Source organism: Lagenorhynchus albirostris, chromosome 3 (assembly GCF_949774975.1).
Source record: "Lagenorhynchus albirostris chromosome 3, mLagAlb1.1, whole genome shotgun sequence".
In the NCBI taxonomy this organism is placed as follows: domain Eukaryota; kingdom Metazoa; phylum Chordata; class Mammalia; order Artiodactyla; family Delphinidae; genus Lagenorhynchus; species Lagenorhynchus albirostris.
The window spans coordinates 159,525,281-159,541,618 of record NC_083097.1 but is presented as its reverse complement, the minus strand read 5'-3'; the positions used below and the strand labels follow the sequence as shown (position 1 = coordinate 159,541,618).

The 16,338-nt window shown below is 56.0% G+C and overlaps 1 protein-coding gene across 2 annotated transcripts; it reads left to right on the top strand.

Annotated features, from left to right (window-relative positions):
- Positions 1-233: 233 nt before the first annotated feature.
- On the top strand, positions 234-12,303 carry PDE4C (phosphodiesterase 4C). 2 transcript variants are annotated; one of them, XM_060144783.1, is made up of 15 exons: positions 234-413; positions 3,415-3,606; positions 4,293-4,329; positions 4,415-4,488; positions 4,720-4,772; positions 5,062-5,174; positions 5,255-5,348; positions 5,886-6,049; positions 6,249-6,347; positions 6,779-6,943; positions 7,030-7,129; positions 7,762-7,916; positions 9,810-9,932; positions 10,189-10,371; positions 10,898-12,303. In XM_060144783.1, the coding sequence occupies exons 1-15, from the start codon at positions 268-270 to the stop codon at positions 11,285-11,287; spliced, it is 2,088 nt and encodes a 695-aa protein (XP_060000766.1). In that variant the 5' UTR covers positions 234-267; the 3' UTR covers positions 11,288-12,303. The 2 variants fall into 2 exon arrangements, with proteins under 2 accessions (XP_060000766.1, XP_060000768.1); XM_060144785.1 differs by lacking the exon at positions 234-413 and adding an exon at positions 483-1,001.
- The last annotated feature ends 4,035 nt before the right edge of the window (positions 12,304-16,338 follow it).

Sequence of the window (16,338 nt, the reverse complement as noted above, 5' to 3'; positions counted from 1 at the left end):
GCTGCACTACTGGGGGACATGGTGGCAGAGGGAAGTGGTATAAGATGCGGTTTCTGGGCTCCCCCGAAGGGGAAGCAGAGAGTGTCCCGTCTAGCTCAGTGCCTCGGTTTCCCCATTTGTCCCAGTGAGGGCGTCCCTGAGCGGTCCTGCGGCGAAGGCGGGGCGGGTGCGCCTCCTGCCCTCTCCCCGCCGGGCCCCGCCCCCGTGGTTGTCCAGAAAAGGTCCCGCGCAGCCTGTACTCCGTCCAGCCTCCACGCGGTCTTGGCGATGCAGGGTCCCCCTGCGTCCGCCCCGGCCCCTGTGCCCAGCTCCCCCCGGGGCTCCCCGCGCGGCTCCCCCGGGCTCTTCAGGAAGCTCCTGGTGAACCAGAGCATCCGCCTGCAGCGGCGCTTCACCGTGGCCCATCCGCTGTGGTGAGGCGAGACAGTGGGCCTCGCAGGGCTCATGGGAACAGCCGGGCTGGTGGTGGGAAGGGCAGAGTCAAGGACAGCTGGGGCCAGGTTGGGGGTCAGGGCATAAAGGCTCTGCCTCTTTGCCCTTTCTCGGTATCTCTCTCGCTCTGTCCTATCTCTGTCTCTTTTAGTTGATGACTGTCTCTCTCCATCTCTGTTTCCCTCCACCCACCGCCTGGACACACGCCCAGGGGACCAGCCGTCTGTCCCTCTCCAGCTGTGCGGCCTGGAGCAGGACGGGCTGAGGCTCACGTCTCCTTCTGACCCTCGCCAACCCGGGGCAGGCGGGCTGAGAGTCCTGGAGGTGGAGGGAAGAGGGTCACTCCTCCCCTTGGTCTGCCCCCGCCATCCGTTCTGGCGCCAGCAACGGGATGGCCTGGTGGCCTCACACTAAGCCCTCGATCTCCGCGGAGGAAGAAGTCATTTGATGGAGGCCTTTGAGGCAGGGTGTTCGCGGTGTAAGAGAGCTTGTTGCGCACCCGCGCAGAGCGCCGCCTCTGCGCAGCCCCACTCGGTTGCGTTCTCCAAGGACTCGTTCCACCGCTTTAGGTTCGAATTCCGGCCCTTCAGGAAGCGACTGTCACATCGTGGGTCGCAGGGCAGAGGCTGGGGTTGGAGGTGGGGCTGGTGGGCGCCGACTGGGTCTCATACCTTGCGCTTGGCTCGTGCGGTTTTCTCACTTGGTAATTTGGCATCTTGCGGCTCAGAGACTAAAGGTCCCTTCTCCAAGGTCACACGGCCAGTGGCAGCTGGTGGAGAGGGGGGCAGTTGTGACGGTGGTCCCTGATGGGCCATTTCAGGCCGAGACTGGGGTCCCGGGTCCGGGAGAGCGCCCCCAGGGCACCAGAAGCTTGCGAAGAGGCGTCCCCGCCGAGGGCTCCGGAGTGAGCACAGGGGCGTCGAGGACGTCAAGGGCGTGAGGCTGGGAGAGGGCAGGTCTCTCCGAGGCCCCTGTGCTTCAGTTTACCTGTCTAACAGATGGACAGACGCGCCGTTCCCACAGTCGGTGCGAGCTCCTCCCCGCTGCCCGCGTCATGGAACCACGGCCTGACCCAGCAGCTCTCGGCTAAGTTTAGAGCAGAAAGAAAAACAGCTTCCCCCGTAGCGACAAAACCCCGGCTCAGCCCTTAACTCTCCGTGCTCGCTACTTGGATTCGAACCCAGCACGCTGTGGCCTCTCCCGGCCTCAGTTTCCCTATTCATCCATAGGTGTGCTTTTCCCAGAACTTTTGGGGAGATGAGAGGGAGGGGTAGGTGGTAGCCACTCCCAGGCCTCCCCCTCTGAGCACAGGTTTAGGGTATCCACCGCCACTAGCCCGCCCCCAAGAGTGTCTCTCCTCCAGTCACCGGGCACACTCGGAGGCCGGGTAAGAGCTAAGAAGTCCCGCCCCTCCGGGTGACGTCACGAAGCGGGAACTCAGAAACGCTGGACTTGAGGGGCTTCTCCAGGAGACCCAGAACCCGAACAGACCGAGAGCGGTCGGACATAGCCGAACACCCGAGTGAGGCCGGACTAAGCCGAATATGCCCGACCTGGCCCGAGTGCCACCCGGACTTGCTCGGAAACCTGGCGAGACTGGACGTAGCCGAACACGCCCGAACGCATCCGAACCTACCCGAATGCGGTCGGTTGTAGCCGAATTCTACCGAACTCACCCGACAGAACTCAGGGGAAGAGGTCCAATCCTGTATGATCAGACCCAGCTTAGCCAAACCTGGCCGTACTTGACCGAGCCGGACCGAATCCAGCTGAACCGGACAGAATCCTGCCGAATTCCCCATCCCCAACCCGGTCTGAGCCGAATTCCCTGCTCGGAGTCTTCCGGCAGGCGCCGATCCCATCCGTGGACTGGGATGGGGTGACCTGGAGGGGGACCAGGTGGACACTGGCCCTCGGCCAGGAGGGGCGTGTCCAGGGGCGGCCCCTGGCGTCTTCCTGTCTCCGTCTTTCCTGCCCGCTCCCTTCTCAGAAACCTGTGACTCACTTGCAGCCCCTCTCCCTGGTTGCTAACTCTCCCTCCCACACTTCTGTTCTAGCCCCATGCCCCCTGCCACTCTTTCTCTGACCTCTGACTCGAAGGGTGAGAGTAGTAGATCCCCCTTATTCCGTCAGAGTGTGGCTGGAGGGAGGGATGGGAGGGGCGATTGGGGATTGCCTGGAACAGGAGGAGGACGGTGCTCTGGGGAGAGGACACATCCTGTGCAAAGGCCCAGAGGTGGCAGAGAACAGGCAGAGCGTTCAGGCCAAAAATAAAGCAGAAGAACTGGGGAGCTAAGGATAGGGGCAGAGCGAGCTGGAGGCGTGGTTGGTGAGATTGGGGTGGGGCCATATGGGCTGGAGCTGGGGAAAGGGGACAGGTGGTCCAGGGTTTAGCCAAAGCTGGCTGGGGATGGGGCCTCTCCTGGCTGTGAGGAGCCTTCGAGTGTGCCCCGTCTAGGCGGGGCCCAGGTCCTCTCCAGAGAGGAAAGCCCAGGAAGTCGGTTCCAATCCCCATGAACTTACCCTGCGACTTGGACCTCAGTTTACTCCTTAGTAATACGGGAGCCCTGTCGCTCTCCTCAGGTGCTCGGTAAAAGCACCCTAAAAAGCTCCCTAAAAGCACCCTGGGGATGAAGACTACCACACCCATATTAGAAACAAAGTTGTTGATGTCCATAGAAAAGCTGAGACCTACCCATGGTCACAACAGCCACTTGGAGACAGATCTGAACCTCACGTCCTGGAGTTCAGATTAGTCCCAGTGGAAAAGACTCTGGGGTACAGAGGTGGAGATGGAGGCGTGAGGGACGCGGCAGTGTCCCTGAGTGGGGGTGTGACCGCGGGACAGATGGACAAGCTGCAGGCCACTCCTGCCCAGCCCACCGCGTGGCCCCGGGAGGATGTGACAAAACTGATATAGGCCATGACCCAGCATCCATATGCCAGGACCCTTGGCTCTGACTGTGACTCCTTTTCCTTCAGCTTGGACTTGGAAAATGGGCTATCATGCAGAAGAAGCGCCCTGGACCATCAGGCTGGGTCTGGCCTTGGCCGGGTCATCCAAGCCCCTGCCCAGCACAGCCAGAGGCGGGAGTCCTTCCTGTACCGCTCAGACAGTGACTACGAACTCTCGTCCAAGACCATGTCCCGGAACTCCTCTGTGGCGAGCGACCTGTGAGTCTGAGGCTGGGGGATAATACTGCTTTCTACTTCCTTCCTTCCTTAATTCCTCCATTCGGCACACCTCCTTCAAATGACTGTTTGAGGTGGGCCTTAAAGTTTATGTAGGAGTTTGCCTATTTGCTTGTTCAGTAGGACATGCTAAGAATGATATCCAGTGATCCTCTGTGCTTCACTTTAGGCTGGGGTTGGGTGGCAATCCAGTGACATTAAGTCCAATTAGCAGCAACCGAACGTACACTTTGATTTGAGCTTTCTGGTAGCAATAATTTCCTGCCTCTACTAAGACCCCTGTTGCCCCTGGGACTCAGATTCTCCATTTGTGAGATGGGGATAAAGTGAGTGATTGGTCAGAGGGGCTGTGGCTGCTTTCAGAGAAGAGTCAGGTGAGGGGAGTCCAGGAACTACTAGGAAGACATCCAAAAGAGGGAGTCGGGACAGGAGGATGCCCTCAGCTGAGGGCACAGTGTGGGTAAAAGCTGAAAGATGGGGGACTTCCCTGGCGGTCCAGTGCTTAAGACTCTGCGCTTCCACTGCAGGGGGCACGGGTTCAATAACTAAGATCCAGCATGCCGCGTGGCGCAAAAAAGGAAAAAAAAAAAAACCCAGAAAAAACTGGAAGATGGGAACGTGTGGGAGGTCTCCCTCTGACCGCCCTTCCATGTCTGGTCTCCCCGCAGACACGGAGAAGACGTGATTGTGACACCCTTTGCCCAGGTGGGTACCCACCTCTCCTTTCTCCCGTGTGCCGGGCAGGTAGAGCCGACCCTTCCTTCCCAACGCTGGCCACCCCCCCTCGCAGGTCCTGGCCAGTCTGAGGACGGTTCGGAGCAACGTTGCGACCCTTGCCCACCTGCAAGGCCGCGGGGCAGCCAAGTACGCAGGGGGCGGGGCTGGGCGGGGCCTGGCGGAGAGAAGGGCAGGGCCTGGCGGAGAGGGGCGGGATCAGAAGACAAGGTGGGCGAAGCAGAGGCGGGGCACGGGCGGAAGGGGCGCGGCTGGCAATTCGGGGATCGGGGGAAGAGGAGGAGGGGCAGGGGCCAGGAGGTCTTGGGGGGCGGGGCCCTATGGGTGGGGCAGGCCGCTCCTGAGCCGATTGTACTGCAGGCAGGCATGCGTCGGGAACACCCCATCTGGCAGTCAGCCCCCTCCACCAACAGGTAATGCGCCTGCTCCTATCCCCTCCTTCCACTGTGGGACAGCTGTGAACTTCCTCTCTATGGGGACCTCCCCAGCCCATGAATCCTTGGGCTGTGCTAATTGTAAACCTCCCCCCCCCCGCCACCCCCCCCCGCCCAAACACCCTTGGGGATGCGGAGATCCTGGGGTCCTGAGTGGCCTCATTCTCATTGGGAAGGGATCCAGGGTCCAGATGCAGAGATGGGAGCAGGAGGGACACAGGGTTCCCAAGTAGGGGTGGGGCAGGCCCCTGACCAGCTTGGCCCCCAGAGGACACTGGGCAGAAGCTGGCTTTGGAGACACTGGACGAGCTGGATTGGTGTTTGGATCAACTGGAGACACTGCAGGCGCGGCACTCGGTGGGGGAGATGGCCTCCAACAAGGTTAGTAGGGCCAGATAACTGAGATCACTTGCCTATGTCCACAGTGCCCCCATCATCACTGACATCACCTTCCCCTGCAGTTCAAGTGGATGCTGAACCGGGAGTTGACTCACCTGTCTGAAGCCAGCAGCTCTGGGAACCAAGTGTCTGAGTACATATCCCGAACCTTCCTGGGTGAGCTATGGTGGGTCACTGACTAGGCCACATTACAGAGGTAGGAAGAGGGAAGGGAAGGAAAGACTTCTGCTACAGACTTCAACTGAGGAAGATAGAACCAGACACGGACACCCCCAGCCCCATGAGGCAGGGCTGGACCAGAGGGAGGGACAGAAGGATCTTCCAGGAGGAGGGGGACATTAAAGTTAGGGTTTTGAAGCGTGAGTAGAAGTTTGCCAAGGAGGAGATGGAGGGAACGACAGAGCTGGGTCTCAAGCTTGGGAGACGGAAAGGACATTTGACTGTTTTGGGAAAAATACTAAGCTCCAGGTGCCCAGGGGCCATGTCCAGCAGAAGAGGTCACTGAGATCAGCCTTGAACAGAGGAGAAGGGTATCTATAGGCCAGAAAGGACTTTACTCTGAGATTACTTTGGTCCAGGTAAAAAGGAAATAGGTTGATCTTGAGGCTTGGCAAGTTCCAGTACTTGAGGCCACGCAGGCCAACCCTAGCAGGTGAATTGACTTCTCTGAGCCCTACCCTGCCCCATCTACAGACCAGCAGACTGAGGTGGAGTTGCCCAGGGTGACCCCCACGGAGCCCCCAAGGCCCATGTCCCAGATCAGCGGCCTGCGTGGACTCCCCCACAGTACCAGCCTTTCTGCAGCCACTGTCCCACGCTTTGGGGTCCAGACTGATCAGGAGGGACAACTGGCCAAGGTGGGTTTACAATAGGAATGCTGAGACCCAGGTTTGAATCCTGGCTCTGTGTGGCTACCCTATTTGGGGCCTCAGTTTGCCCACCTATATACTGACCAGGTGGGGCTCCGTGTAGGACCTGAGGCCTGGGGATGGGGGTTGAGGCTCCAGAGTCTGGGGAAGTTGGGTTGCAGTTAAGCTCCAGTCCTTCACATTTTAGGAGCTGGAAGACACCAAGAAGTGGGGGCTTGATGTGTTCAAGGTGGCAGAGCTAAGTGGGAACCGGCCCCTCACAGCTATCATGTTCAGCATCTTTCAGGTACCTCCCCTGCCCTTGGCTTCTAATACCCTTGTGTTTCCTTCACTCCTTCCTACCTCAGGACCTCAGGGGACACATATTCTTCAAATCCTCCCTAACATCCCTGAATGGGGTCATTTGAGCAGGGGCATTGAAGGATGGATAGGCATTTGTTAGGTTTAAAAGTTCACTGCTGATTGGCAACAAGACTCAAGCCTCAGCCTTGGGCCAGGCCTGAAGAGACCCAGTCTGTAGGGAACAACTATGGGGTCAGAGATGAGCCAGAGGGAAAGGACAGAGACCAGGGGAGTTCAGAGGGAGAGCAGGGAGGGCATCCTGGAAGAGGGGGCACTTGAGAGATGGATAGGGATTCAGAAGGAGAGAAGGCATAGGAATAGTGTGTGCTGCCACCCAGAGGCCGAGGCCCTGACTGGGGCCCTGTGATGCACCAGGAACGGGACCTGCTCAAGACATTTCGGATCCCAGCAGACACACTTGCCACCTACCTACTGACACTGGAGGGTCACTACCACAACGATGTGGCCTACCACAATAGCCTACACGCCGCCGACGTGGCCCAGTCTACACATGTGCTGCTGGCCACACCTGCGCTTGAGGTAGGGCCCTACAGCTGCAGGCAGCCCTGGTGCGTGCAGGGCACAGAGAGCCTGCCCCTCACCTCTTATGCTCCATGCCCACTCAGGCCGTGTTCACTGACCTGGAAGTCCTGGCTGCCATCTTTGCAAGCGCCATCCATGATGTGGATCATCCTGGGGTCTCCAATCAGTTTCTCATTAACACCAGTGAGTTGGGGGCTGGGCCCTGCCACCACCTGTCAATCAAGTGATGTTAGGTGGTCCCGTTCCTGCTCTGAGTCTCCCTGTTTGTGAAATGACTGCCACAATCTTCCCTCCCTTAGGTGCTGAGAGCAGACCCAGATATACAGTAGATACTCAGTAAATGAGAGAATAACAAATGTGACAGAGCTGATTTGGGCCCACTGAGATTTTAAAGTTTAGGATCCTTTGCGGTGTCAGAAAAACTCAGTCAACAAGCAATTATTGGGTACTTCTTATATACATCCCTGGAGAGCTGGAGATAAGAGTGGAGCCCTCTCACTTGAGGATCCCAGGGTCTAATAAGACAAAGACTTGGTAGTTCACTCAACCAGCACACAGCACTGTCTCCTGCCATGCCAAGTCCCCAAGGAGTCACCAGTCTCGAGGAGGTAGGGCTAAACACAGATGCCCCCAGCCCCGCAGAGTCAGGGCAGGGCCATGGGGGGAGACAGGGTCCTAGAAGGCTTCCTGGAGGATGGGGCATTGGAGTTGGGGCTTCAATGCATGAGTAGGAGTTTACTAAGAATTTACAGAACCGGCCTTTGGGTGGAGTGGGTTGGGTGGGCAGGTCTTGAGGTGCTCCACCTCCCCTACAGACTCAGAGCTTGCACTTATGTACAATGATACCTCCATGCTGGAGAACCACCACCTGGCTGTGGGCTTCAAGCTGCTGCAGGCAGAGAACTGTGACATCTTCCAGAACCTCACCACCAAGCAGCGGCTGAGTCTGCGCAGGATGGTCATCGACATGGTGAGACAACAACGATGGATGGGGTGGGGCGATCTTGATATGGCTGGGGGTTCAGTTGGACCAGGGCACGTCCCCATTCTGAGTCCGAGCTTCCCGGTCTGTAAAATGGGGCAATGACTGTCCAAGCCTTGGGTAGGGGTGACTAGGCCCTTGGTCAGGCTAATCAGGTCTTGGATGTGATTCACGTGCAAACAATGTGGAAACTTTCTGGAGTTTCAGGTGCAACTTTTCTGACCCTTAAGTCTGTGCATTTGATATTTTTCAAGTTGGGAGACACCAGTACGTTTTGGGGTCTTATGCATCAACTCATTTATTTAACAAGCATTTATTGAGCATCCATTGTGCTTGTCCTATGACAGTGACCATTAGAATTCTGGCCTTTATGAAACTCACAGTCTGTGGGGGAGATGGACACATAGGTGGGAGCCATGATGGGGGGCCCACAAGCAGAGCCATGATGGGGGACCTGTAGACAGAGCTGTGATGGAGAGATGCTCAAGGTTGAGGAGGACTTCCCCAGGAGAGAACCCTGAAGTCAGGGCCTGAAGAGTGTAGAGGACCATGGGGTGGGGAGGAGTGTTCCCAGCAGAGGGAACAGCATGTGGGGAGGGCTCAGAGGAAACCAGGCTCCAAGTGAAGAGGAACTAAAAGTTTGCTGAGGGAGAGTGGGGGCTCTGGGCAGTGGGCACTCCCAGTGGAAGCATCATTTGGTCCAGATGGGAGGTTTGGGGAGAAGTGTTTTTTTAATATTTATTTATTTATTTGGCTGTGCTGGGTCTTAGTTGCCGCATGAGGGATCTTCATTGCAGTGTGCAGGATCTTCGTTGCGGCATGCAGGATCTTTAGTTGTGGCATATGGGATCTTTAGTTGTGGCATGCGGGCTCTTAGTTGCGGCATGAGGGATCTAGTTCCCTGACCAGGGATCGAACCCGGACTCCCTGCATTGGGAACAGGGAGTCTTAACTGCTGGACCACCAGGGAAGTCCCCTGGGGAGAAGTTTTGAGACTTCGGTCTGATTCTCAGAGAAGCCCGTGGGTCATTCCTGGGCTGGGTCCGCATGGGTCCAGCTAAATGATTTTTAAGCAGCTGTGCTCAGAGCTGAACTTCCCTTCCGGTGACTAAAAACAGCCCTCCCGGCCACGCAGCAGCCACAGGAAGGTTTGGGGAGCACTCAGTCCACCTGCGGCTCCCACAGCCCTCTGGATAAATCCCCCGCTCCTCCCTGAGGCCCTCCCCACTCTTGTCACCCTCACTTGCTCCCATGTTGCTCCTGCACTCGTTTGTTCTAGCCACAACTCTCTCCTCTATGTTCCTCAGCTTATTCAGCCTCAGGACCTTTGCACTGGCCAAGTCATCTGCTGGGCTTCAGGCGTGTTTCATGTCAACCCCCAGGTCTAATCTCCCTCCCTCATGCCCTGTCCCACATGTGGGATGCACCCCACAAGCCCAGCAACCTTGGAGAAGGGACTTTTTGTGTGTGTGTGTGTGTGTGTGTGTGTGTGTTTGGTACGCGGGCCTCTCACTGTTGCGACCTCTCCCGTTGCGGAGCACAGGCTCCGGACGCGCAGGCTTAGCGGCCATGGCTCACGGGCCCAGCCGCTCCGCGGCATGTGGGATCCTCCTGGACCGGGGCACGAACCCGTGTCCCCTGCATCGGCAGGCGGACTCTCAACCACTGCGCCACCAGGGAAGCCCGAGAAGGGACTATTGACTCAGCTTCTCTTGTGAGCTGGGTTTACAGCAAATCTTGATACATGCCCCCATTTGACAGATGAGGACACTGAGGCTCAGAGGGCTGTGGATCCAAGTGGGTGTGGCATCTGGGAAGTGGGGAGTGGGGGTGGGGCAGGCGCTATCCTCATACCTGCCATCCTCCTTCACCTTCCCCCAGGTGCTGGCCACAGACATGTCCAAACACATGAACATCCTGGCTGACCTCAAGACCATGGTGGAGACCAAGAAGGTGACAAGCCTTGGAGTCTTGCTGCTAGACAACTACTCCGACCACATCCAGGTGTGTGGCTGGGCCAGCCCTAAGGTCTTGGTTTCCACACTCTCATTCAACTGCATTTATGAAGTGCCAACTGCGTGCCCAACTTGGAGAAATGGAGGCACATACGGTCACGTGGCTGTGCCTTAACCACACTTTCCCCTGCCCAGCCTCAGTTTCCCCACCTGTAAGATGGGTATGTCCATGGCGCCAGCCTCTGGGGTGGGTACCAGGCCTGGGGTGGCCTGGCCTGAGCCTTCCCGAGCCTCGGTCTCACCAGGTCTTGCAGAGCCTGGTGCACTGTGCCGACCTCAGCAACCCCACCAAGCCGCTGCCGCTCTACCGCCAGTGGACAGACCGCATCATGGCTGAGTTCTTCCAGCAGGGCGACCGTGAGCGCGAATCAGGCCTGGACATCAGCCCTATGTGCGATAAGCACACGGCCTCAGTGGAGAAGTCCCAGGTCTGAGGGTGAATGAGCTGAGCTGGTGGGCACTGGGGAGGTGGGAGGGAAAGGAGTGGCTGAGCTGACCCCACGAGTCCTGGCTTGACCCCTGGCTGGCAAATGAGGGGATGTGGCCTAAGGGTCTGCACTGGGCTGTGCAGAGTCAGGCCTGGTATGTATTTCCTCTGGGCTGTCGAAAGAGAGATCTTCACTCACTTGTGGAGTTTGGAAGTATCTGTTCTGAGTGACATAGGATATTCTTGAGGTGCTCCCAGTCTGGGGGACACATTCATCCAGCTCTGAGGAGTCAGAGCTGAGGTAGAGGGAAAGACTTAGGGGTTGGGGGAGCTCAAAAGGGGCAGAGGAGTCTTCCAAGAGGAGGGGTTATTTGAAGAGGGTTTCGAAGGATGTGTAGGAGTTGGGAAATGGCATTCCAGGCAGAGGGAACAACCTGGGCAAAGGCCTGGGGGCTGGACTGGGTCTAGGTTCCATGGTAACTCACCACCCAGCAACCTCTATCCCCCAATTCTGTATCACCCCACAGGTGGGTTTCATTGACTACATCGCCCACCCACTGTGGGAGACGTGGGCTGACCTGGTACACCCAGATGCACAAGACCTGCTGGACACGCTGGAGGACAACCGCGAGTGGTACCAGAGCAAGATCCCCCGCAGCCCTGTGGAGCCCACCAGCCCCGAGCAGGGTGGTCCCGACAGATTCCAGTTTCAGCTGACTCTGCAGGAGGCAGAAGAGGAGGAGGGAGTTGAGGAGGGAGCACTGGGTGGGGAGGCCTCAGAGTCACCTGACACTGAGCTCCTGTCCCCTGAGGCCAGCCCAGACCCTGGGGCCCTATACCTGGACAACCAGAGGACCGTGGGCAAGCCCTGTGTGGACCATGAGGGCAACGTGATGGCTGAGCCTTTGGGCACCTAGTGGCCCCTGAAGGGTGTGTAGACTTTCCAGGAAGAGGTCCCAGGTGGTCCCTGCTTTGCCTTCCCCACCCACTGAGGGAGACAATCAGGCTTTTAGCTACAGACAGGTCTCAGGGTTGAATTGGAGGCACCTGGCGGGATCCATTCTGACCCTGAGCTCAGCTGAGAGAGCTCTCCAAGGAGCTGGGCTGGGGGCAGCCTCTTCCAGGGCCCTTGAGTTCTCCCTCCTGGACTTCAACCCCTGGTGTAGAAAGGGAGTATCTGCCAGGCCCCTTGTGCATCTTCTCCAGTGGTCACTCTTCAGCCACGTCAATCACTTTATTTTTTCATTCTTTATCCGATATTTACCAGGCACCTACTGTGTGCCAGGCCTGTGCCTCTTATGTGCCTCTGGGTTAGCCCTGCACAAGGAGGTGGGGAGTCAGCCTCAAGGAGTTCCCCCCTCCCCGAGACACCTCCCCTTCATCTGCAAGGCAGCTCATTACAAGAGAACAAGAACTTGAATGGGAGAATTCTCAGCACCAAAGCTTCATCCAGACCCAGTTCTGGCTCTGGAGCTCTGGTGGGGGGTGATAGGGGGCCATGAAAGAGAGGGCTGTGTGTCAGGAACTGTCTCTGAAGACTGATTTAGCCTTCATTGCTTGTGCACTGGCTGTTGCTTTAAGTTGCTGTGGTTTCTGTCTTCAGGTCTAAGGATCCTAGTTCTCCCTGGTCCTAGGACCCCCTGCTGGCTCCCTTATACTTTCTCCCTCTCTAGAACAGCAACACAGACTTCTCCCCCAGGGAAGGTCTCTCGATCTTCTGATTCTGAGGCTGTATCAGATTCCCCGTAGGGAAAAGGAGGCCTCTGATGCTTTCTTGCGAGTCACAGCCCCTTCTGGGCCTCAGTTTCCCCTCCATGGCCTGATCCTTAGTACTTGGGTAAACTTTGGTTGGAGGGTGGTGTTTGTGACCTCCCTGAAATATCTTAGAAATATGGGGCATTCTCTGGGTTTAAATAAACTCTATTACCCATAATTAGTACCGTGCCCATTTCACGGATGGGGAAACAGGAGCGGAGAGGTCCTGTGGCCTGAGGGCTCAGGGCCCTGTAGCTGGGGGGGGCAGACGTTAGCCAGCGGCGCCCCCTGGTGGCTGGAGGCACAGCGGGGAGGCGGGGCGAATTCGGGGCCCTTCCTCGCTTTGCCAGAAGTCTCTCCCGCACCCAGCTTGGTTGAGTTCACCCTGAGGGTGCCGGCCTGGCGCAGAGCAGGTGAGGCGGCTTTGTGCTCAAGTCTCAGATTCAATTCTCGCTTCCGGAGGCCTCAGTATCCCCCCATCCCACCCCACCCCCCACCCCCTAGCCTCCCTCCCCGCGTGTCTATGATTTATACATGGCACAAGTCATCACAGCAGCCCCTGCCTTCAAGAACAGCAGGCTTCATTCCTAAATAATTTCATTAATAATTTCATTCCATTGATGATTCATCGTCATCACAATTAATGATCAAATGCCACAGAGGGAGAATTAAAGGCATCTGGATCATGAACTTGGTGCATTTCCTTCCACACTTTTAAAAGGCAGAGATTTATGGGATTTTTAAAAGGCAGAGATTTATGGGATTTTTATTTATATATATTTTTTATCCTTTCCACCTTGCAAGTAATACATGTCACTGTAGAGAATCCGAAAATAATGGAAACATGTAAAGACGAAAATAAAATTCTGCTGTAACCTCACCCACAGATCATCTGCCTTCAGCATTTCACCTTATTTCCCTCTGTTTTTTTCTCTACCCATTCATAAGAACACTCATATGTCCCCCTTCATTTTGGGCCACAGGTATTCCTCCCTCTTCCCCTTACTGACTGCACGCTACCCACACTGTTTTTTTAACACCCCAAGCACAGTCCCACCTCAGGCCCTTGGCACATGCTGTGCCCCCTACCTGGAATACTTCTCTCCCTCATCCTCCCGCTTTGGGTCTCAGCTCAGCATCCCCTTCTCCAGGAAGTCCTTCCTGACCCTCCCCCTCCCACCCCAGGCTGGCACTGGTGGAAGCTCTCTGGCAGTCTTTGCCAACGTCAACAAATCTCTTAACCTCCCCAAGCCTTTGTCATTTCGCGGGTAAAATGTGCTCTTCGTGAGGATCACAGAATTGTAACAACAGGTATTGTTTGAGGAAAGCATGTCCTGAGCTCTTTCTTCACAGGTATAGAAACTGAGGCTCACAGAGGGGATGAGGAAGAAGTCACTCACATGCTCCAGGTCTCCCATTTCCTCCCGTTTAGGGTCCTTCCTGAGGGACATAGTCCTTGCCTTTGTGGCCCACTCTAGACCCAAAGAGGAGGGTGGGAGAAGATCTTTAGGGCCCCTGGGAACTTTCAGCCCTTGTGAACTCCTAGGGTGACTCGTAGGGCCTCAGTTTGCCCTCTGTTGAGGGAGAAAATGTTGCCTGGCCCCCCTTCCTCACAGAGCTGGAGAGGGGTTTTCCCTCGAGCTTGTTTAGTGAGTTCCAGCCTCAGGGCCTTTGAACTTGCTGTTCTTGCTGTCTGGAGCACTGTTCCCCCACTTCTCCCAGTGGCCAGCTCATTCTCCTCCTTCAGATTCCTGCTCAAATGTCACTTCCTCAGAGAGGTCTTCCCTAACCTCAGTGGCCAAAGTCACGCTCCTTCCAATCATTCATTTGTTCATTCATTCATGTCATACCATCACAGGGCACCTACTGTGTCCAAAGGTGTAGGTGCTGGGGACACCGATCCCCGCCTTTCAAAGCTCACAGCTGGCTATTGGATAAATAAGTCAATATGATCATTTCTAATGGGGAGGTATCAGGAAGGAAAACTATGGTGACATGATAGGAGGTGACATGGTGAAATCAGAACTTCTGGAGGGAGGTGGGTGTTGATTGGAGATCTGAAGGGGATGAGAGAGCCAGGCACAGAAATATCTGGGGAAGAGGACACAGCAGGTGCAAAGGCCCTGAGGCAAGGTTGCACCTGGAACCTCGAGGAGGGAGAGGAGAAAGATGAGGTAGTGGATGGGATCTGAGAGGGTTTGGGGCCCTTCTCCTATGCAGCTCTGTTGCTCGGACCACACAGAACATCTCCCCTCAAGTCTGTAGTCCTCACCTCCAATTCGACCATCCCTAATTCCAGAGCCTTATGCTTATTCTTAACAATAAATCCTTCCATTATTTTTATTTTAAAATACAAAATCCTGGGACTTCTCTGGTGGCGCAGTGGTTAAGAAACCGTCTGCTAATGCAAGGGACACGGGTTCGAGCCCTGGCCGGGAAGATCCCACATGCCGTGGAGCAACTAAACTCGTGCGCCACAACTACTGAGTCTGTGTGCCACAACTACTGAAGCCCGCGCGCCTAAAGCCCGTGCTCCGCAACAAGAGAAGCCACGGCAATGAGAAGCCCGCGCACCGCAACGAAGAGTAGCCCCTGCTCGCTGGAACTAGAGAAAGCCCGTGTGTAGCAACGAAGACCCAGCGCAGCCAAATAAATAAATGATTAAATACATAAATAAAATAAAATACAAAATCCTTTGTGCAGAAGCTCGTATACATTGGTGTGCGCCTTTACCCTTTGGGAAAAAAATAAGTGGGTATTTCCGATCGACACCCACGTACAAACCCGGAAGCATGCATTTGGGAGGTCAGGGAGCCTAGCTGCCTTGCACGCCCTCCCCTCCACCTGGGCAGCGCCTGGAGCCCCCCCCCAATCCCCCACCCCAAAGCGGGAACTCGACTGCTGGTCTTCCCGTGGGGAGAGATTGGAGGTGGATTTATATTTATTCATTATCTTTTTCTGAATCTTCCCAGCTCTCCGCAGTGGGTTTGTGATACTTTTATAGTCTGAGTGAAGAGGAGGGACAAAAATGTTATCCTTAGAAAAAAATAGATTTCCCAACTGCAAGGAGAGCTGGAGGGACGTCTCCGCACTTCCGGGGCGCTGGGGGCGGGGGTGGGGGGAGTGGGCGGCCTCCAGGCGCTAAGTTATTCTGGTTTCTAGGCGCCTCTGCAGCTGGCGAGCTTTTTATAAAAAAGACAAGCCCCGCCCCTCGTCTCCTGAGGAGGAATCAGGGAGATCAGAATTTTCCTGGGGCCACACGCCCCCTGCCGGGTGTGGGGACCGGAGTTGGGGTCAGGGCAGAGACCTGGAATGGAGGCCAAGGTCTCGTTCTTCCTCCCCTCCCCCAATTCTGACTTTTTCACATGAAGACGGATGTGACAGGTCACCTTGGACCCCAAAGTCTCCATCTCTGAGTCTCATTTTGCCAGGATGGAGGAGGGAGGACTCTCTGTCCCTGTCTTTTTAAACTCAGGAACCAGGGAGGAGTAAAGCATCTCCCACCCCTTGTCTTTATTGTTGGGTCTTTGAACCTCGCTCGTATCCTCCCTGTTTCCCAGGTTTTTTACCGCAGACTTTGCGAGTTTAAGGGACAGGCCGGTTTTCTGCCCTACTTCCCGCATTTCGTTGAATTTTTCTCTGGAAAATGGGGAGCAGGAAGGAAAGGGGTTCCTGGAGCGTTCGTTAGCCCCTTCCTTTTTTCTGGAAATTGGTGGGGAAGGGTGACTCTCTTGATCCCAATTTCTTCTTTCTTTTTTTTTTTTTTTCTTTCTTTTTGGGTCTTACAGCTGAAATTAGACGGAGTCTATCTTGACCCCTATTTCCGCTTTTTCTTCTTTTCTACTTATGTTGAACCCAATAAATAGGAGACGTGGAGCATCTTCTCGAACCTCTGTTCCTCTTTTCTGAAATTGGGAATAGGGAGGGTTTAAGGAGAGGTCACAGCACCCTGGACTGAAAGGGGACCTCCTGAGTCTCCGACCTGGGTGCATGGGGGCGGGGAAGGGGAACACCCCCAGAAGACCCAGGCTCAGCCCAGGCCTCAACCTCTCGTCCCTTCAACCGCTCGGGAACCGCCATTGGACAGGAGGAGGGCGTGACAATCTTTGATTGGCTACTTAGCCTGTCGCTCGAGAACTTAAGCCAATGAGGAGGCGCCGCGTAGCCCCGCCTCCCTAACGTTGAAGAGAGGTGGAGCCGGCAGGCGATTCCA